This window comes from Chaetura pelagica, unplaced genomic scaffold (assembly GCF_000747805.2).
Source record: "Chaetura pelagica isolate M959 unplaced genomic scaffold, ChaPel_1.0 scaffold104, whole genome shotgun sequence".
NCBI classification, from domain to species: Eukaryota; Metazoa; Chordata; class Aves; order Apodiformes; family Apodidae; genus Chaetura; species Chaetura pelagica.
Window position 1 is genome coordinate 7123475 of NW_009953786.1, and position 21810 is coordinate 7145284.

A 21810-nucleotide genomic window follows, 5' to 3' on the forward strand; every position below is an offset into this window, starting at 1 on the left:
CCCACCCCGGGCTGGTGTGTCAGCCGGCCTTTGTTTCAGGGGCAGGGCAGGCGCGGAGATCGGCCCGCTCGCTGCGGGTGCAGCGAACAGCTGCCCTTGCGGCCTGCCCAGAAAGAAAGGAAGTCGTCTTATTTCGTAATTTAAAAAAAAAAAAAAAGGCAAAAAAGGCTTAAAAATTCCTATACATTTCTTTTAAAACCATTTGAGAGTGTCAGGACGTTTTCAATATACTCCCCTCCTTTAAATTACAGTACATTAACTTCCGGGATATTTTTTTCCCCCACACTACATGTACTCAGTAACTTTTACAACAGCCCGATCCTTGTCTATGTTGTTACACATTTAGCTCGTTCCCCCCCTGCCCGGTCCAACTCCTCTTCCTTCCAATACATAGCACACAGCTCCCTGTCCTTGCACAGCCCATGAAGCAAGAACTGGACCCTATTTTTGGGACCATGTACTCGGCTGCTGTAACCTACAGCATCCTGATCTGGAATACCTGGAAGGAGCCAGTTTAGCTGGAACAATTACTATTTTATTAGTAGAAAACAGGACTAATAAAAACCTCCTTGTTGTACGTGAGCTCTGCATGTATCCTACCCTGCATACCTTTTATAAAATTGCTTGGCTGAGAAGAAAAATAAAAAGACTTTTTTCTTTATATGCTGTCTGAAGCTATTACAACAGACACCAAAAATGATCCTGTTACTAAAGTCCGTGTCTCATCACCAAAGCTCAGAAACTGCTCACCGAAATCACTATATTTGCTTTGACAATACATATAATCTTCTAAACACAGCCTTGAAAATTAGTGATTTGGTTTTGTTGAAAAAAATGTCTCCACAAATCAGCCAGAATATGGTTAAAATCTGTTTAAAGTTAATCTTACACAGGGAAGTGTTCAACAGTTCAACTGAAGTTACTATTAAATTCAGCATAAATATATAATATAAACCAGTTTCTCACTCCTTTGCCATTACATAAACAGGCAATAACTAGCAGAGATAAGGATAACTATTAAAAAGTATCGTCCCCTTTCATGTATTCCCCCCCCAAAAATAACATCTCTGTCAACCTGTAGATTAGTATTTATATTTTTCCACTTGGATCCAAAGCATGTAAGCATTTGACAGTCACCAGCCAATTACATTAGTGCTCAAATATTACTAATACCTGGAGGACATTCCAGCTGGCTTGACTGTCAACAACTAGGGGTAGAATTGTTCAAATGTTAATTTTATTCCCTTTCAGTCTAGCTGCAATCCTTTCCTTGTCTATTGCTCAGACAAGATATTTCACCCATAAGCCCTATGTTCCAGCAATCTTTTCCTTTGCTAAGAAGGAAATCCTGTAGTGAAGGGGGTTTACAAACTACTGCATTTCTAGGAAAGAGGGGGTTTTTACATTATGGATAATGTCAGGTTTGGAATCACAGGACTGCAGCGAGGGCAAATCCTGTGACAGTTAAGTGCATTGGCTTCTAGGACTACTACCCTGAAACTGTATCTCCTCTTTGTTTGAATAAATTTTTTGTTTGTTTTGTTGATTTTTGTTTTCTTTTTAAAGGATATGGTTTATTTGCTGCATTTATGCCTGGGTTGTTTTTTCCCCCTGCTTACTCTCTCCCTAACCCGTCAAGCTTATTCTCAAAACATATTTAAAAAAAATTAAGGAGGACTTAAAGAGGTGATGGCTACAAAAGGACAATACTCGTGGAGCCCCCAACCTGTCATTTCGTAGGAAGTGGCCATCGAGTCACAAAAAAAAATGGAAACAGCTATGGCTTGGAGCATGAAAATCAACATATGTAGTCATCATGTACTTTTTCAGAAGATAGGCTAAATAACCTCTGTCACTTTTGCCGTGCAATGGAACCCGCTTTCTCTTCCAGGGATCACCCTGCCGCTTCCCATCAGCATCAGCAGCAGCATCTCCGGAGGGACGTGCCGAGTCCTGTCATTTCCCCCACGGGCCGTCTGGCGACGATAATCCACGAGAGGATTGTTCCACCCAAGCGGCTGCGTCCGAGTCAAACGTCGGCAACAGGCGGGGAAACCCAAACCTGTTGAGGCAGACATCTGCCCAGACGGGAGGAATCGGGGTGACGGCCCCGAAGAGGGCGAGGTGGGGGTACGTCCTTTGTGCCGGCAGAAGAAGTCCATGGGCTGTGCGCCTGTGATGGGAGGCCCGTTCGGCCACGGTGATGGCTGGAAGTTCGCAGGCCGCCCTGCCGATGCCGGCCACCGCGGGCCTGGGGCTGCGCTGCTTGCAGGGGTGCCTGGTCGGATTAGCCGGGCGGCTGCTGTAGTGGATGCTCAAGCTGGACGGACAGGCCTGCCAGGCAGAAACTGCTCAGGCAGATGATGCTAGGGAGGACAAAAATTACCCACCGCAAGACTAAGAAGACAGATGACACCCAGCAGGAACAGCAAGCCAAATCTGCAGAATCCACAACGCAGCTGGCTAGCCCGAGGCGACCTGCCTCTTTGAAGTGGAAGAGACATCACCGACGAGTTGTCAAATTAGATCACCAGCCTGGAAACACTGAAAGAGATTTAGTTCTTCCAACAGAGAAGGGAAAGTTTAATAGAGGAGAATCTTCCTGAAGGGGCCAAGGTAGTGTGGAGGGGGGGAAAGGGGAATCCTTCAGATGCAGCAACAACGAAAAATTACTCACCTCCTGCCTGCCTGCAGAGTGAGAGGCAGGACACGTGGCATTCTGCCGCAGCCGAGGTGGCTGCAAGTCACTACCAGCATGGAAAATAAAGGCCACGCCTGCAGGAATGTGCAAAGCGCAGCAACAAGTAACCCTTGCTACAAAAATCATCACCCCAAATCTGTGATACCTTTCTCTGTCGCCCTGGAGCTGGGCTCTGAAGTACTTTGTGACACTCAGTGGTGGGATACAAAGGCCTAGCCTGAACCCAAAAGCTCAGCGCAGCAGAGGCACATGGTAGCATCTCCCCTCACGCATCTTTTGCAATAAAATTCATGCACGAAAAATGTGCAAAACACAATTCAGTTTCAAAAAATCTGAAAAAAAAATATTACCAAGTGAGTAAGCACGTTCTCAGGTATTTGGCGAATATGAAGCCTCGTGTCTCCGTTAGGGACAACAGCAGCACGATCCAATTATAGATGCAAAGTAGAAACACCGCTCTTAGGGGGAAAATATTAAATGCATTAATCCATTAAGCAGCTGCATCACTGCCATTACACTTTGAAGTTACAAGACCGTGAAAACCATCAAAAATTAAAAGAAGTGATAAGACTGAAAACCAAAAGGAAAATCAAATAGGCCTGCAGATCCCTCTTCCTAGCAAAAAAAAAAAGAAAAAAATTACATACAAGGCTCTGCATACACATAAAATTATAAAATAAATTAACTTTCATAAAGTAAAAACACTTCTAAGTCACATTTTAAAATAGATACTACACAGTGTCTTACTTTAACTGCAAAGTACTAATGTCCATCTTAAGTATCAGTCTCAACTCCCTGGTAATAACCCAGGATCCGCAGACAAACTGAAGAGTTCAGATGACTTTTTCATCAGCTACAATTATAACGGAAATAAATGGGTGTGTGTATGAGAGAAAGAAACTGAAGAATTATTTTATCAAGATACTTCAAAGACCTGTAACACCTACTGGTAAGTTTAAGATGTACCTTACAAAAAGATGAACTCCCTATTTCTAGGCCTATGTTCTTCCAATGATTTGGACAGTAGTAAGAAATTCCTGGGAGAAGGGTTACTTTCATTTAAAAATATTTTGAAGAGGCTGGGGTAGGTTATAGAGAAGGAATGTATGGAAAAAAGGATTAAAAATATGTGAAAATACCACCTCTTACAGGCAAGCAGCTAAGATGCTACCTAGGAGACTTCACTGTCCAAATGTTATCCATTCTACCCAAAGAATCTCTGACAGTACAATAGGGGCAAACCTCTTGAGAACAAGTGCTTACTGTGGGTGGGCATTGAAGAAATGTAACAGAACTTGCTTGATTGGACTGTTTTGACTGCTAACTGGAAGTGGTATCATCTAACTTGTGGAAAACTGGGATGCCAACCTGGTAGGTTAATCACTGATAACACAAAAGGAACTTGATGAAAAGCATGTTTTATCATACTAAATCGTTTACAGTTTTTTCTGCTGAAAAGCCTATACTTCAGTTCCACCTGAATTGTCAGGTTTTCGTAGCATCCAGGTGTAAACTGGAACTGGATTTTTTTTTTTGCTGTGTAACACCTACTCTCTCTTCTCTAATCTCATATAAAATACAGAGTTTTCTATAAATCATTGTCGCTCTGTTGTAAGCCTCAGTGCAAGAACTGCCCCTAGAGACAACTGAAGTCAAACTGAACTCTCACTTGAAAATGAAGTTACACATACAAAGACAAGTACAAAGTACACGACATAATTCTTGGAACACCTGTTTCAGTCTGGCTTGTCTGCAAGCTTTGGTCATCTTGGCATCAAAGGAAAAAAAAGTCAAAGTGAAAAGTGTAAGATTTCACGGAACACTTACAATAATCATATTTATTTCACTGTTGAATTCTTCAGTTGCTGAAAGGTTGTCATGCAGCACTATCACCATATGGCAACAACCTCAAGTCCTAGAGGCACATACTTAAAAGACCATAACATGTCAGGCCCCTTGAATAAATTAGATAGAACAATTATGCAAAATAATAATAATAATGCAATGATGAGATACATTAACAAATGAGAGTGTCAATGTTCATGAAATGCCATGAAAATAAATTCCACACATCACTGTGGTCATCATCATCATCATCAAACCACAAAGCAGGGAAAGTAAAACATCACAGTATTTACTGTGCCCTTCAGCAACAGAAATTTTAAGGGGGATACAAGGGAGGAAAGTCACTTTTACTAATGTTCAATGAAAGTATCATAAAATATCTCAAATAGAAAGACAAATAGTAGTAGCTTTAAAAGCAGCAGAACCTTTACACACACACACTCCTTATACAGACCATAAATGTTAATTTGAGAGCTCATGTACACTACACCTCATCTGTAAATAATACGAAGCATCATCTTTTAAAAAAGTAGCTCAGGTAATCTCTGATAGACCAAGCTAATTTTTAAAGTATATATATTTTTTCAGAAGTTTTTTACATATTTATTTGTCCTTGATGATCAAAAGGCATTAGACAGAAAGGGGGTGAGGGGAGGGAATCAATACCATCTGGTTTCCCCAGTCATCTCTCTAAAGGCAAAGTCTCAATTCATCCTTCTTTGCTTTTAACCCTCTACTCCCTTAAGTTTCTCCATGCAGGGGAGAGAAAATTTGAAATGCTCAAAGTAGCATATAATGACCAAATGCGTTGTAGACAGCAGAGAGTTAAATTTTACTACTCAACTTCTAAACATTTTATCGTTCCTTTAGCTGATTTTTTTTTTTTTTTTTAAACATTTCAGCAGCAAGTAACACTTCTGCTCCACACTAGAGAAAATAAAACTGGCACAAGAGGCTAGGGGATACTGCTGTGGTAGCATGCAGCCACCTTGAGAAATCCCAACACTTGGAAACAGCTGCTGTTTGGGATTAAAAAAAAGACACTTTGTAGCATTATCTCTACAAAACCTGTCTGAAAAGATGTCAATATTGATTTCAGCAATAATTTTAGCTCTGGTTCCACTTCAGTGTTCCTAGCCCTAACATAAGCTGCTGTTTCTATGGATGAAGACTTTCACTTACACTTTATGAAACTTAAATCATTCTCATTTGCAAATGTCCAATTCAACAAGATTGTCCTTGGTTTTCTAACAAACATTAAACCACAGAGAACTTGACAGACAGTACATCATTATATTAAGCTAAGGGGGGAAGGTTTGGGTTAGTTTTGGTTTTTGCTTGTTTGGGGTTTGTTTGTTAGGATTTTGAAACTTGCATTTATACTTGTGTGGAAATACCGTATGAAATGAGATGTATGCAAAATCTTGAAAAACACTGGCTTTGTTACCCACCTTGAAGGGAAAATATTCTGGAATCTACATAGAAGTTCATATACCACAAAATGAAGTAAGACGTGAACAAACCTTTTACATTTTTCCTTTGCTGAAGAAAAACTAAGAAGATTCACAGCCAAATGAAGACTACAGTTTTAAAATAATTTATTCAGTCACATAAATACTTTGTAACATTTGCATGTTCCCTTTTTCACATCCTTGGCACACAATATAGCTCTTAACTTTTACAAAACTAGTGTAAACATCCATGGAAAAGAAAATGAAAAGAAAGCGGGACGTACGTACAAATTCAATAAATAACAAAAGGAGTGAATAATTGAAGGAAAGTTAAGTAATTCTTTCCTACAAAACCCATGTAAATACAGTCAAATGTTTAATTGAAAGAACTTTCTATTTTTAAAAAATAGTGAATTAAAACTCAATTTCCATCTTTCTGCCATTTTTCATTTAATCAGATACATGATACAATTCTTTAACTAGTTAAAATTCTTGAATGGACAACAGTAATTCAATGCAATTGGATTATTTGAGGCATCAACAGTTTTGGTTCACATACAGAAGTTTACAAACCAGTATTTGCAAGTTAGTGATTTTGGACAGAATAACTTCTAAACTCCCAAACAGCCTTCCAAAAGGACACTAAGATTTTCCTTAATGGGCATTAGTGTATAATCTGTTCTTGATAAAGACGACATTAGACAGATGTTGTCTGACACCTGGGTAATGTTGAATGTGGTTGAACCAACGTGACACATTAAGGTATTTCTCCTTGTCTTGCACTGTGAGCTCCACCTGCATGGGAAGAAATACAAGGCACCAGTAATATAAGGCACTGTATCATTAGTGTCAGAACATTTGGTAAGGTACAATAAAATTGAACAGTTTTACAGCTGACTTCAAATGACATTAAAAGTTGTTACAGTCCAGCAGTATTTTATCTGAATTTCACATGTTTAATATTAACAGCCCAAATTATGTATTTACTTGTAATTTACTCAAATGAATGTATGTGTATGATTCAGATGAAAAGGGCATTAGGTCACTTGAATTTAATGCATCTATTTATGGGGTCAGCATACAACACTGGGGGGGAAAGCGTTTCACAATATGCACAAGTTTTTCACATTAATCCAGCAGGAGGTCATGCCTCACAGGCAAAGTGATTGCCTTCTATTTCAAGGTGTACTGTAAGTACAACAATAAGGTTTTTTCCAGGCAATTTCAGCACGGACAGAAAAACTGAAAGTTGTTTTCCATTTTGAGCAATACTCATACAATAGTTACTAAGAAACAGCACAGCTTAAAATTTAACTGTTCAGATGTGCTAGTTCACATTATTAAGATAGCAATGACATTATTCAAATTGCTACAGCACAACAAAAAACAGAAGCCTGTCCATACTACAGAAACATAGTTCAAGTACTATCCTTAGTCATAGAGTTTGAGGTCCTGTTGTTCACCAGTTCTCAAGTCAACAGGACAGCCACATGCTTATTTTAACCCAGATGTAAACAGCTATAAGATCAGAAAGAAACTTCCAACTATTGCACAGCTATTGCAACAGGTCCTTGCCACAGAGCTTGTGAATGAGATTAATGAAGAGCTTCAAGCCTACCTTTACATTTATCAGAAGACTGGCTCAGATAGAGTAATCTACAATTACAGACCTTAACTACACCTTTGAAATTCTTCTAAGTTCAAGTCAGAAACATCCTCTAAACTCCTCTACAAAGTCTTTGTTACTTGAGTCTTCCAAGCCAGCTGTAGAACTATTCTCATCCTGTATCACCTGCATTAATGTTTCTTGATTAGCAATTTTAGGTTCCTCTGTGACTAGGTTAGCTTATCAGTTTAGACAACAATCTGTTCCCTCCCTTTAACCTACTACAACTGAATTACAAAAGCACTAGTCCTCAAAACAGACTACAAAAATGGTATCAGGTACAAAATGTGACCTTCACTTCTACTACCCTATCTTATCTCACCAATATCTGAACCAGTAAGTGCAGGATTCATCTCACATAACTTTCAGTGAGATAAGCTAGCCATCTTGCTTATCTCAGTCATCTTGAAAACACCTGCAGTCAGTGAAGGGCACACCTGTAGAGGATAGTTTTAACAAACAAATCACCAGCTAGACATGCCTAATACTTCTCATATTGGAATTGCAAAGGTAATCAAGGTAAATCATCCCCTCCTCAACAGCTATAGAGATGGCATATTCCTTTTACCTTGTTCTACAAACACCCACTTTCATGGATAGTGCAGGGTTATTGAGAATTTGAAGAGCTACACATACTAATTGACACAGCCATACCAGTGAAAAGCTGGTGTTCAAACCTAGGTCTCACATTAAATTTCAGCTTGTGACACACCAGCCCTTTCAATTTCAAGAGCTGCCTGTAACATTTGTTGCTTCTCCTTACTGGTCTCTCATACAGCCCAAACGTTGACTTAGAATTGGAAAGCTTTAAAAATGTCAAGTAAAAAGAAAACTAAGCTACATATTAGGAAATGAACCACTGGAAAACACTACGGAAGAAGAATTTCAAGGAGCTGTGGGAAGGATTTCTAAACCAATGGCACACAGCATGAAAGCTCTATTAACAGTAAGTGAAGAGTACAGTAACTGTAGCAATAATTGAAAAGCAGAGATTTGGAAGCTGCTCCTAAACCCAAGTAGCTCTTCTTCCTATGGAACTCACCTGTCAGAACACAAGTATATCACTGTGCACTTATCTTCCCAACAAATTCTGCAAGTTTGAACTGTTAAGTACAGCAGTTCAGACAGTATGAGAAAGCACACTGTTCTTGCTGCTGGCATGGAAATGTAAACATTATTCTGACAGCTGTGCAGTCTGATGTAAATGCACAGAAAAATGAATTGAAACGCAACCACATATTTTTGCTGAGCTAGAAATGTAAGGAGTTAATCAGCATTAGACAAGTGGAAGAGAGTAACACTGGTAAGGGGAAAAAACTCCAGAATTTTTAAAGGCATTACAACCAAAAAGTGAAAGCTATTAAAATGTAACACTGAGTGCTTCACAAATTGCCTGAGCTTCTTCAAGTACAGTACATTCAAAACAAAAAAAACCTTATGCAGTACTATTTAGAAGGTTTTGATCACCTGCAGTTTATTTTAATTAACAGTAGTTAGAAGCTGATGGTGTGAAGCTGTAGAACCATTTACAAAGCAACACAGATCATTAAAAGAGCCACACGTGTAATCTAAGGCCATCTAAAATTAAGTATGAGCAGATACTAAAAAGGCTGTTACTTGAAGTTCTGTAAGTGTTATACATTTAAAGTTATAATTACAATTTCCTTTTTCAAAGGCTTTAGTAGGCAAGCACTTGCTTATGAAAATACTGATCTTCAGATTTTGCAGCAGATTAATTATTTTTTCCTCATAATTTTATACTGATAATTCTCCATCTTCACATTTCTCTGATGTAAATCAAAAGCACAGTGTGGAAAAGTAGTCCTTCTCCATTCTGTCAGCACAGTGAAAAAAAACATCCAAAGGGCAAAACAGACAGCTACTCTAATAACAAAACCCCTTTTTGTACTCTAGGCACAACAAGAAAGACTTTTTTACTTATTTACATAATGTACTCTATCAGTGAAATATATTAAAAAGCACTTTGTGGCATGCTCTACTTTTTACTTGGAACATAACTCTTAGGTTAATTGTTTAGAGATCACTTTCATGGCATTTTTTACAACATTTTGTTAGATGGGTATTTTCTGTTCTTCCTCATTAAATTAGATAATTCCCCTAAGTTAAGAAAGGCTGCTGTTCTGCTGTTAAAATAATTATTTGCTATTAAAGCAATTATTTTAATAGCAAAGAAGCAGACACTCAATATGACAGGCTTTTTATGTCACAAAATAATAAAAAAAAGCCTTGCCTTATTCTTCCATCACAAAGCTCACAAAGAGTAACTAAGGTGGTCATCATACAATGCGACTAGAAGAGTTTCTAGAAGGGCTATAAATACACAAGCTTTAATTATATTTGCTTTCAGTAGCATTGGGGATGCAGGCATAAATTCCGATTCCCACACCCTGCATGTGCATGGGAAGTCTGAAAATATCTGCCTACATCTGAAATTCTTCAACATCAAGAACAAGCTAAGATACTATCTCATTTCTAAAATTCAGCTTTTAGATATGAGGGAAAGAAAAAACAAAAACAGTTGAATAGTGTATTTCCAATTAAATGGTTATCAGAATTTTATTCACATTTGGCTCATTCAGGACAATCATGGTATGTCACTAATATTTACAGTATTCTATTACTAATGTCTGGGTTAACACGGTTGTTAGTCTATCTAAAGCAGAGAGATTAATCATAGAGGTAAGTTTTAGTCACATTTTCAGATCGATTTTCTAGACAGCTTGATGAACAGAAAGAACAGTTGGTCTCCCTTGCCCCTGTGCCTCCCATTCCTACCTCCTCTCTTGGAGGATCCTAAGAAACATTTCAGTACTTTGCACAACGCACAGCTGAAACAGGGGTGGATATGACAAACTGCTTCCCTGGACTACATAATCTTAAGTGACGCAGCAGCTTTCTCCACCCTCCCTCTTATAGCTAAAATTAAAGAAAAAAAAAAAGATTACAGGTTCTACAGTTCATTAAGTACTAATACTAACCAATTCTGAAACCTTCAGAATACATGTATTTCTAGCTAGCAGCTTCCAGATTTTCCTCTATTTGTCTATCGTTATCAGTCACCCCATTATTTGCCCTTTAAACTTTTCTGATTCAGAAAATTATCTTTCATGAAATCAAACATCTCAGAAACAGATGCTGTACTACAAACTTGTCCCAAGTAGTGTCTGGATGGTTGCAGGCACCCAGGAGCACCGAGTCATTTGTTTTTACCATCTGTTCTATTTCCCAAAGCAATAACTTGTATCTTTTCTTCTTGATTAGGTAGTCTACTCTAGAGCAAACTCTAAATTTAAAATATGCTCGATTTTCCCCTGCCTAAGTCTCTTAAAAAAATGTCACATTTGAACTCATCCTCTCTTACAGCATTTAGTCATATTTTTAGAAAGTACTTACTCATTTTTTCTATGTCTACACATATCTGTGAAAGGTAATGTATTCTGACAGTCTAGTCAGCACATCTATCCTACTACTTAAGTAGTAGTACTTTACAAGGCAAATATGATCTAAGAGAATTAATTCTAAGTGACTTACTCTACTAACATGTTTTCAAAAATCTTCTGAAATGAAGCTTCCCTTCCCTCTCCTCTGCTTGACACTGTCTCATTTGAAATTTTACTGGACAGTCAAGATACATATACATCTGTTCTTACTCATTTTTTGTGGTATTTCATTACCTGATCTTCCTCCCCCACACACTCACTTCAGCCTCCCTTTTGAGGTGCAGCATTCTTGCACTCTTCTCCCAAAGCCCTGCTTTTAATTGTGTAAAGTAACCATTCACCCAGTGGATTGAATTCACCAATTCTCAGACAAATGTGCATTAGTCAGAGGCATCTTTTCCTGATTATCCCACCCTCCCATTTTCTAATGTAAAACTGACAAAGTTTTATCTTCTATCAAGAATTTAGCAGAACTTTCTCAAGCCCCTTGGTTTGTTTAGTGGTACCCACCTCAGAGAAGGATGGCTCACTTACAATCACATTCCACCCATCAAAATACAAGTAACTTCTGCTGCTTCATCCTTACATTATCACCTGTTTTTGAAGCTTTTTTGTGGGTTTTCTTTATTTTGGATTATTTACTTCTTTTTTCTCTGTTATTTTCATACTGTCTACGTTATCAAGTCCTATCATTAAACTAACCTTGAAACAAGAATGACACTTTGTTAGAGCTGACACTTTTATATTCATTAATCCTTCATTAACTTAGTTTGTTTCATAGCAACAGCAGCATCTCTCCAATGCTAGCAACCTTCATACTTTCAGTTCTGCTACATCCTTTCAGTGTAATTTATCTATTTCCCCATGTTGTTCTGTTACCATTCATGTTTTAGCCTTGAACAGATAAGAGGCATTATACTCCAAAACACAGGCATCATCACTGTTACATTACACAGATGAAACAAAAGCATTCTGGACAGTACAGCTAATAACGTCTTTCAACACATCCATAGCTAATTATAAAAATAAATACATTTAAAAAACCCTTATTTTTTAAGTTGTTAAAGCTCTTCTAAGAAATCTCTCAATTTTTGTTCTGGAATTGTCATTGATCAATTCAGTAGGTCAACTTTTATTACAATAAACTGCCTTTTAAATAACAATGATAATACTGGTACATATAGAAATAATGCAAATAACACTTACCATGACATGATGCAATCCGTAGTACATCAAAATATCTGCTAAGGTAAAAATGTTTCCTGCAAGGTAAACTTTATCTTCCAGGTGTACATTAAGATCCTGAAACAGAAAAAGTCATTATAGTGCTGTAGTATTGACACTGTAGGACAAAATATTAAGGCAATTGTTAAAAACAATAGAAAACTTCCTCATGAGACTATGCATATAAAATAAACACCAGCTTTAATTTGTCCCAACTCAGCAAAAGAGAAAAGCATTAAAAGAAGGAAAAAAATTTAAAAAATTACAATATAATAAACTGAAATATCATCATTTTTCTGACAGCAATAATTTAAAAAAATTTCAATGTTGGTTTCTAAAAAAAGTGCTAGCCAGCTTCCTGCTGGCACACAGTTTTTCGTCATTCCCCCACTTACATTCACTCATATTTTTGTAAATACAAGTGTGATTTATTTTACAAATTAAGCTGACTCCACTGAAATACTTTCAAATCCATACTTTCTTGGCTTCAAATTACCAAAATTAAAAAATACGAGTTGTGTATTTTATTTATTTTTAACCACATACGACTCACAAGAACCCCTGTTACACATTTAACATTTGGTAAGCAGAAAATGGTCGATGGAGAGCACATTGCTTGTCCAGCAGCACCTTCTCCTGTCCTCCAGGTCTCACTCAAGGCAGCTGGTCAGCAAAGTTACGGAACTGCAAATGTCCAAAGACAAAACCAAAAAGGCATACCGGGGAGGAAGACAAATAAGGTGTTTCAAGCTCAATGCTGGAAAATCATACCCATCAGCTGATATCATTTGACACTTGCTCTTATTAATGTTGAAATCACCGCTAGTAATTCCTAATGACTGCTACTGTCAATTCAGTTGCTAAGTCCATGTGAAGAGTGCACAGCTTCAGCATTTTAAGATCATCGCTTTCAACAATTCCGTATCAGAAGCTGTAAGAGTGGATAGTAGAAGGCTTCCATTTAGGTTCCGTGAATAAATATTTCAAATCCGTACTACCAAAAAACTCAGCTTTTCCTTGGATTTAGAAACTCCCTGTTATTATTTCTCTGCTGGTTGAAAAAACTTGTAGTAAGTGTACTCCTTTTTCCTCAAGAGATCTCTGTAAGTCACCACCTTCCCCCACCCCAGAAACAGAAGTAAGCAGCTTAAACATAACTAATATGTTGAAAAATGCCCCTCAAATAATTTTTCAGTCTCAGTTACAGCTTGTGCAATTGTAAGACAATCTTTTACTTTAGGGGGCAAGGAGAAGGAGCTAGTAATTACTGAACAATTTTAAAAATACATTTAGCCTTAAGCATACTGAAATTTTTGTGGTTCCACAGTTTTACTGATACAGACTAATCCTACAGTGCATACCTAAAAAAAAACAAACAACTGAAAAAAACTGAAATGTTGAGACTTTAGGATATCAGACCATGCGTTTGAATTTTACATCATTATGCCACCTTACTATTTCTTTGAGAACCACTTCATGACAGGAATCCTGAACTTGTATATATATCCCTATCTCTGCTTGCATTTCTTTTATAAGCACAAATCAGGGAAATATATTAACCTCTGCATAGTTAAAATTCTGTAAGGTCATCTGCCCCTAGCTATGAAACTTTTCTTTAAAGTGGTTTACTGCTTGTCAAGTTAGCTCTCAAATTACTTTAAACATGTAACTACAGTTCTGCGAAATTCTATACACACCACATGCAATTCAAGGAAGAAAAAGCTTCCAGGAAGAAAAAAATATCTATAGATGTGTTGACTAAAAAAAAAATAAAATAATGAACTCTGATCAGCGTTTTTCATTTTGATTACCCAGAAAAGCAACTTGCATTATAGTGAGAAGTAACATCACTGAAATGATATCCCTGCCTCTCACCCCATTCTTTGCCTAGGCTATGGAATCAGGATTTTGTAACATAAAAAAAAGGTTCATTACCTCTGAAGGTACAATCAACACAGTTGTTCCCCTGCTCAAAATGTTGGATTTCTGCATCAAAGCACTTACGGAATGCTAATTCTTAGCTTTATATATCTTGAAGAGGTAGGCTAGTTTCTATGCAGAAATATTAATTTGCTCAGTTGTTCAGGACAGATTAATACAAAGATGGGTTAGTATCATACAAAGAATAAATTTATTTTTATAATATAGTGCACATGTATACTCAACATATTAATAAATTTTTAAAAATCCTAAAACTTAAAGGCAAGATAAGCCATTACAACATGAATAGTTAGCTATTCTGGTTCATCAAATTTTATGAAGTCAGTTCACTGAGCAAACAGAATTTGAGAAAAATGGTTTAGTCTTGGATACATTAGCATTAGTTTACAATTCCATTTTTGAATAAGTATTTTCATTACATAAAACATAAGACAGTTACTCTGATTTCATTCTGTAAGTCCAGCTAATTCAGAAACAACACAATACATTTTTTCTGCATGTGCACTAGGTACATTTAGTTAACCTTGCCTCATAGGTTATGCTTCCCATAGATGATTATATTACTGGCTAATAGCTACCTGTTTTAAAATCCTAAGAGTCAAGCTCTCTTAAGTGACCATGGTATTGAACTGTTCCTGTCCTGGAGAGACTAATGAGAATATGAATACAAAACTGTATTTGAATTTTTATTACATCCAGGAAATTCAGGTCTATTAGCTGTCATTTGTATCAGTGTCTTTCACATCCTGAATGTCACTACTTAAACTGATTGCATGTAAACAAATCCAGTAGTAAATGACTGAAATGGTCTTGGAAGTTGCTTTTAACTGTATGAACTTATTGTTGCAATTCCTCAGTAAACCCATTCTTAATTTTCAGACAGGTATTTAAGGCATAACTGAAGGTTGATGCATAAATAGGCATGAAACAACTGTAGCATTCCAACTCCATTTCTGGGTATATGGGGAAAGAAGTGATGGAAAGAAGAGATGCTGCTTTATTTATGAACAAATGGATTATTTCCTTTTGTTTGTTCTGTGGAAAAAATCCAACTTATTGCCCACATCTAGAGTAACAGCTCCACACATCCCATCCACGGCACACTTATGACTATCCCACAGTACTGCTCACTATCTCTTAAGTACGCAATATGGTTTTTTTGCAATAGTTAATCCATTAAGGCAACTGAATCCCTCCTAGCAAGTTGAGACAGAAACTCAGATAATTAAGAGTTGCCTCTTACAACGACTCAGTAACTAAAAACAGATCTAATGATGCTCTGATTGTCTTGTATATTTTGTCCACAACACCCCACTGCTGGTGTACATAGCAGAGAACAAGCACATCCTTTCAGTCAGCAATATTCTTAAGGTCATTTATGCCCTGAATGCCTTCATATCATCACACCATGCAAAGACAAAGAGCTGAGTACTCTCAAAAGCCTCAGGGAAGCCTCTGAAAATGCAGAACCCAAGAAAGGCAGAACTGTGCTGTTGGGACATAGCTGTATTTTTAATTGTAATACAAGACTTTTCCGTCTAACTGGTAAACTATGAGCTAAACTTGGTCTGGAAGGATATTATATTCAGCATACTGTATTTCTTGTAAAAGACAGAAGAAAAATAATAAAAAATGCTTCACAAATAATCAAAATTCAGTCTTTTACAGACACAAATACACTGATGCTAATAGAACAGGGAGAGAAGTGAAAACAGAAAGCTGAAGTTTAAAAAAAGCTTGCTGGACAAGCCTGCCAAAGTGGGTAGGCATTCCATTTAGAAGTCTGTCAGAAAACAGTATACAAGAACTGTGGATTAACAGCATGGACACATTTGTGGAACTATTAACTTTTCAAACAGGCACATTAAATAAGAATTGATGGTCTCTTATTCAGATTTCTTATTGGAGTGAATTATTACAGCCAGACAGCACAGGAAATTGGGCCAAAACTAGTTGAAATCATGGAACATTTTTTGTATGAGACACTGAAAGTAGTACACAAAAATTCTTGGTTATACTTAGCCTTCAGAGAATACATTTTTGAGGAAGCTTTTCTGTGAATTCAAGTACAAGCTCCCAGCTATTTAGAATATGCCTCTGAAGATGAGGTAAGGGGGAAGGAACCCTCAAGTTTTGAATACCTAAAATTGACACAGCAGAGACATTAAAATCTCCTGAATGGATTTCATTAACATCTAAGTAGATGTTTCACAGCACAAGTGTTTCAAAAACATTCTCATTCCCTACTCAGAAGGGTAGAAAGCCTACTTCGTTATCAACCACAACTCCTCAGTCATTTTCAGATTATTTTTTTTCCTATGCAGCCTCATTTACTACTAACTAAACATCAAAGAAGTAAAGGAAAACGTTATCACTGTGTAGGTAAGAAAGGTAACATAATGGACTGGATATTATGTTATCACTGGTACTGACAATCATAAATTCTACATATCTGCTGAATAACAGTCCAGAGGCATTGCTTCCATTTATTTTGTCCAATACAGGAACACGAATCAAAGTTAGACAAAACTTGAAGACCATTTTCATTGGCCAATTCTGAACAGTGTGGCAGTTGCTCTAATAAATATAAAAAACCCGGTTGAGATGGTTCAACAACTTAATGTAGTTTTTATGCCAAGTAATAGCTTTAGTCAATATATCAGTCAGAACAATTTAAGAACCTATTTCCCTAAGGCCAACGGAAAAACCTTACTGTTCAAATTAACAAATATTAAACTAGTTATTTACTGACATTTTACAGAACCACACCACCTCAGTTAATGGTTAAACAGAGGCAGCCTAAAATTTATAGCAGAAGTGACTGAACAGTTTTCGGCACAGCTTATTATAAATTGTGGCTCTAGGCTGCAACTGTCCCAAGACTGCCATTGTGTATTCCAGATAAGTTGTAAAACTACAACCTCAGACTTGCGTCTGTATTCTAGTTTTTCTTTTTTTCATGCATACTCCCTTTTGGCACAATATACTTTAAAGGTAGGCTGCTTTTTTTTCTGATTAATCATAGTGGCAAAAGAACCAATTAAAAAAAACCCCAAAACTTAATTGCTATACTATGAAATTATTAGTGCTGGAACAATTCCACAGCAGCCCTGTGTCAAAAGAAACTCTGGCTATTCAACAACTGCTAAGAAAAAAAATTATCTAGAGGAGTATTTTAAAGTGGTAATACCCATTAGAGTACACTTAAAGGCACAATTCTCCCTCAAATGACACTGACTGTTTCTCAATAAGGAAATTTTTCTTTGTTTAGAAACACTCGGTTTATCAACATACTCATATTTCAGTATATTGTATTTTCTAAATTGCCAGTGTTGCTAAGACTAAAATTAAAAGACATACCAGCTTCAGCATAAAACCATCATATCTCTGTCTCTGGTTTTAATATTCAAATGCAGTTCCACAAATACTCACTTACGTCATCCACAGCAGATGTATTTGTTGCAACAATAAAGAAAACATGCTTTTGGCTTTTATACGATAGAAGGATAAGAAACTTAAGTTACTTAATCTCATATGGTTTTCTCACAGTTTGGGAGACAATTCAAGGCCAACTAGCTTGTTTGAAAAATGACTGAAACTAGAGAATACTTGTCATAAAGGTTTTTAAAAAAATTAGACAACATGAACTGCTGAGGGTGACTTAGTCATGCTACCTGTTAAAAGGACAGTTGAAGTTAAACACTGATTAGTCAATGCCTCCTTCAATGAAGTTCTGAAAATCCCAAAGACAGTTTTTGTATGGTATCTGTAGGTGACCCTGACAACTGTAAAGGTTCTGATAGCATTTGCATGTAGAAAGTAAGACCAGAGACGTTACAAATAGAAAAGCAATGTAAACAAACTCTTGCTTAACCAATGGAAGGTATTCTAAATATACAATAGGATCAAGATAATTTTGATTATCTGGAGTGAAAGGGAGAAAAATACATACTCCATGCCAATAGTATCCCAGAGTGCATTAAGAACAGTGTGGCCAGCAGGTCGAGGGAGGTTCTCGTCCCCTTCTACTCTGCCTTACTAAGACCCCACCTGGAATACTGTGTTAAGTTCTGGGCTCTCCAGTTCAAGAGGGACAGGGATATGCTGGAAAGAATGCAACAGAGGGCCACAAGGATGATTAAGGGTCTGGAACATTTGTCATATGAGAAAAGGCTGAGACCTGGGGCTGTTCAGTCTTGAGAAAAGAAGACTGAGACAGGACCTTATTAATATATACAAAAATCTGAAGCGTGGATGTCAAGAATGGGCCAGTCTCTTTTCAGCAGTGCCCTGTGATAGGATACGGGGAAATGGCACCAAACTACAACACAGGAAGTTCCACCTCAACAGAAGGAAAAACTTCTTTACTGTGAGAATGACAGAGCACTGGATCAGGCTGTCCAGAGAGGTTGGGGAGTCTCCGTCCCTGGAGACTTTCAAGACCCATCTGGACATGTTCCTGTGTGATCTGCCCTAGGTGTTCCTGCTGCAGCAGAGGGATTCAATGATCTTCAGAGGCCCCTTCCTACCCCTACGATTCCACGATTCTGGGCTTTCACCAAGTTGATCCTTGTAAAGCAGGGATGATATTCCAAGTCCTCAAGATCAAGAAGGCTGTCAGTTTGCAAAGGACAACAGATTACCTACAAGATTTTCTTTGCACCATTTTAAGATGCAAGATTTTCCTTGATTTTAAGTAACACAATGTGTTAACCTGAATGCTGCTTCAGTTTATCTTTGGTTTCTGCAATAGCTCTAGTTGACTCAGGCTCACCACACCTAACTAAAGTCAAAAGCACTATTTAAGACTTTGCCAGACTCAAGCAAAGTCAACCTACCTAATACCCTGCAGCTCACAAAGCTTCTTCTAAACCCAGACTCTCCAGTCACACTGCATGTTGCATCATTTCCATCTAAAACATACTTTAAAAATTAGAAAAAAAATAGGCATCTTAAAAATTGTTTGAATTTCACTGCTGTTTCATGCACACTTAGTAAACAGAGCACTTAGCACTGAAGTGTAAAGCAAATCTTCTCTTCCAGCTCTGTTCCCTCAAGACTGCAGAAGTACTAATTACCAGTCACAAGGAGTAAGAAGGAAAACAGAATTAGTTTTCCTATCTACTCCCTGCCATCTGGTGGCTCAAATACCAGGGTGACCTTTGAGATTCTCTTTTTTGCTTCCACCTGTTGAAGAGGAAGCAAGCTTCAGACTACAAGAATAGTTTAATACAGTACACCAAAGCCTCCTACAAAGTAGCCTGATGTGAAGGGCAGTTTTGCAGAAGTTCCTTCAGAATTTCACTTTACACATCCAATTCTGTTCAACAAGTCCTTCTGGTATCAACACGAATTACCACAGTATCAGGTATGGTCTGTATTCCATAATTACCAAATCAATAAGAATAGCTCTTAAAACAAATTAAGCAGCGTTATCTTGAAATACAACACCAGCTGGTTTATAACTGAGGCTTTATCAAGACAGTAAGATACATGGCTAATATGAGACCAGGCAGAACAAATGATAAACCTCCTGGAACACTCTAGACAGTTAACAACATTATAGCCATAAAAACACCGTAAGATCTCTGCTTCACCTGTTTGCTTCACTCTTCCTCCTCCTCTTTCAGGTTCTTGGCGTATGTTTGTCAACAAAAATGAATGAAAGCACAATAAAACCTAGTGCTTAAAAATACTATGAAGTTTTTAGTGTTTGCTCAGCTTCATTAAGTGGTTGTTCATACACACATGAGCACTGTAATCTTCTACTCAGTCCAAAACTGAGTGGTACTCCTTACCTTCAGAATTATTCTGGTATCTTCTTTACTAGAGCTTCCACCTACACGAGTCACTCTATATTCCAACCACTGCTGAACAACAGCTTTCTCTTCTGCAGTTCTTCCAAGCAGTTGGTCTTTCTTAGCCTGTTTAACTAGGTGGGCAGCTATGGTCATTAATCCTGTCAGACCAGGACCATTGTTTGTTTGGAGAACTGGTACCTGGAAGGGGAAACAAAAGGTGTAATACTAAACAACTCATTCAAAAAGTAGTCCCTATAAGAACAGCTATTGGGGTTTTTTTGTAGCTCCTCAAAAGGATCTTTAAAGCAATATGACAGAATTTGGAACTACTCATAGTAAAGGTAATAATATTGTGTATGCACTGTCCGTTCTCTTTGAGTTTATTTTCAGTTTTTACAGACGTAGTGTATTTAACACATGCATGTGGAAACCATGACACCTTTAGCTTGAATTCTGCCAATTATTAGCAAGAAATAGTATTGCTCATTCTAACACTGCCTGAAATCTCACTAACCCTTAACTTATTTTCACATTCAGGACTCCGATTCTAGATTACAAAGCTAGTAACATCCCATTTCTCTCTGAGAAGACCACAGCAGCCAGACTTACTGAAATGCTTATTCATGCTTACTGCTCCCAAATGTTCTGACAGAAATCAGTAGTTCACTGGTATCGATACACCTCGAATTTCAACCATGTCATTATTAGTGACATTAACACTTGTTAAACAGGGGGTAAGGACACTGCACCACTGAGTCAGAACTGAATGAACTGAAGCTCATCACAACAGACTAAAGCCCATTCTGTCATCTATTACTTCAAATGATAGAAGATTAAGTGATTAAAATGCAATACTTGTTTTTTTTTAAATTTATGACCACACAGAGGAACCCACCTGTGTTCAGATTTAATAAACACAAGGTGCAAGGCAAATGCCTAATATTCCTTATACCAAGTCTTTGACTGCTGTTCAAATTTTCCATCAAATAGGCAATCAGAAAATACAGGGATAGATGCAGTTTCTTGATTTTTGAGACTTATGCTTTACAGTAATACCACTGAAATAGCAGTTGGAGTATTAAATAACAGAGGAAGCTTTTGCAACCAAAGAATGTATCTATTGATATTCAGCAGTCTAATCATAAACAGTACGTAAAGTCAAGTAAAAAAACATACAAAAACACAAGGCAACCCAACAGCTTATTTTCTCTCTTGTCCTTCTCTGAGAGAATCACATGAAGGCCCTCACACATTTGTGACATCCCCAGTGCCACATCACATTTCTCATGCCCCAGGTGCCTCTTAAACCACGGAACTTAATGTTGCCGTATGAACCTCAAAATGTCAAGACTTTAAATGAGTAAAATACTGAGGAGCAATATTTCCTCACTACAGATATATTTATGGTATTAAAACCGGGTCTTTTTTTTTTTTTTTCTTTACACCATTTAACCACCCTAGCACAGATACAACTGCGCCGGCACCAGGAAACAGCAATAAAGAGAGCAGCGCGAGAACCAGCCCCCTTTTTAAGACGACATCTCTCCAATGACACGGGCAGAGGTTTCCAGAAGGTGCGAGCGCACAGCGGGACCCCACGGCCACCGCTGCGGGCGGCGGGTGAAGGGATGACCGAGGGGGGGGAAAGGTGACGCCGCCTGCTCAGGACCAGAGGGTCGCTCAGGGCCGCGCAGCTGAGGCCGAGACACGGCCGGGGAGG

At 37.7% G+C, this 21810-nt stretch overlaps 1 protein-coding gene across 1 annotated transcript in view; it reads right to left on the reverse strand.

Moving 5' to 3' along the window:
* Nucleotides 1–6129: 6129 nt before the first annotated feature.
* Nucleotides 6130–21810, reverse strand: part of EEF1E1 (eukaryotic translation elongation factor 1 epsilon 1) — a 34661-nt gene continuing 18980 nt past the window's right edge. Inside the window, exons 2-4 of the mRNA XM_010000980.1 lie at nt 20088–20288; nt 12331–12426; nt 6130–6792 (exon numbers count right to left, since the gene is read on the reverse strand). Coding sequence (XP_009999282.1) covers nt 6652–6792; nt 12331–12426; nt 20088–20288 — 438 coding nt within the window. The 3' untranslated portion in view covers nt 6130–6651. The remainder of the gene's footprint in view (nt 6793–12330; nt 12427–20087; nt 20289–21810) is intronic.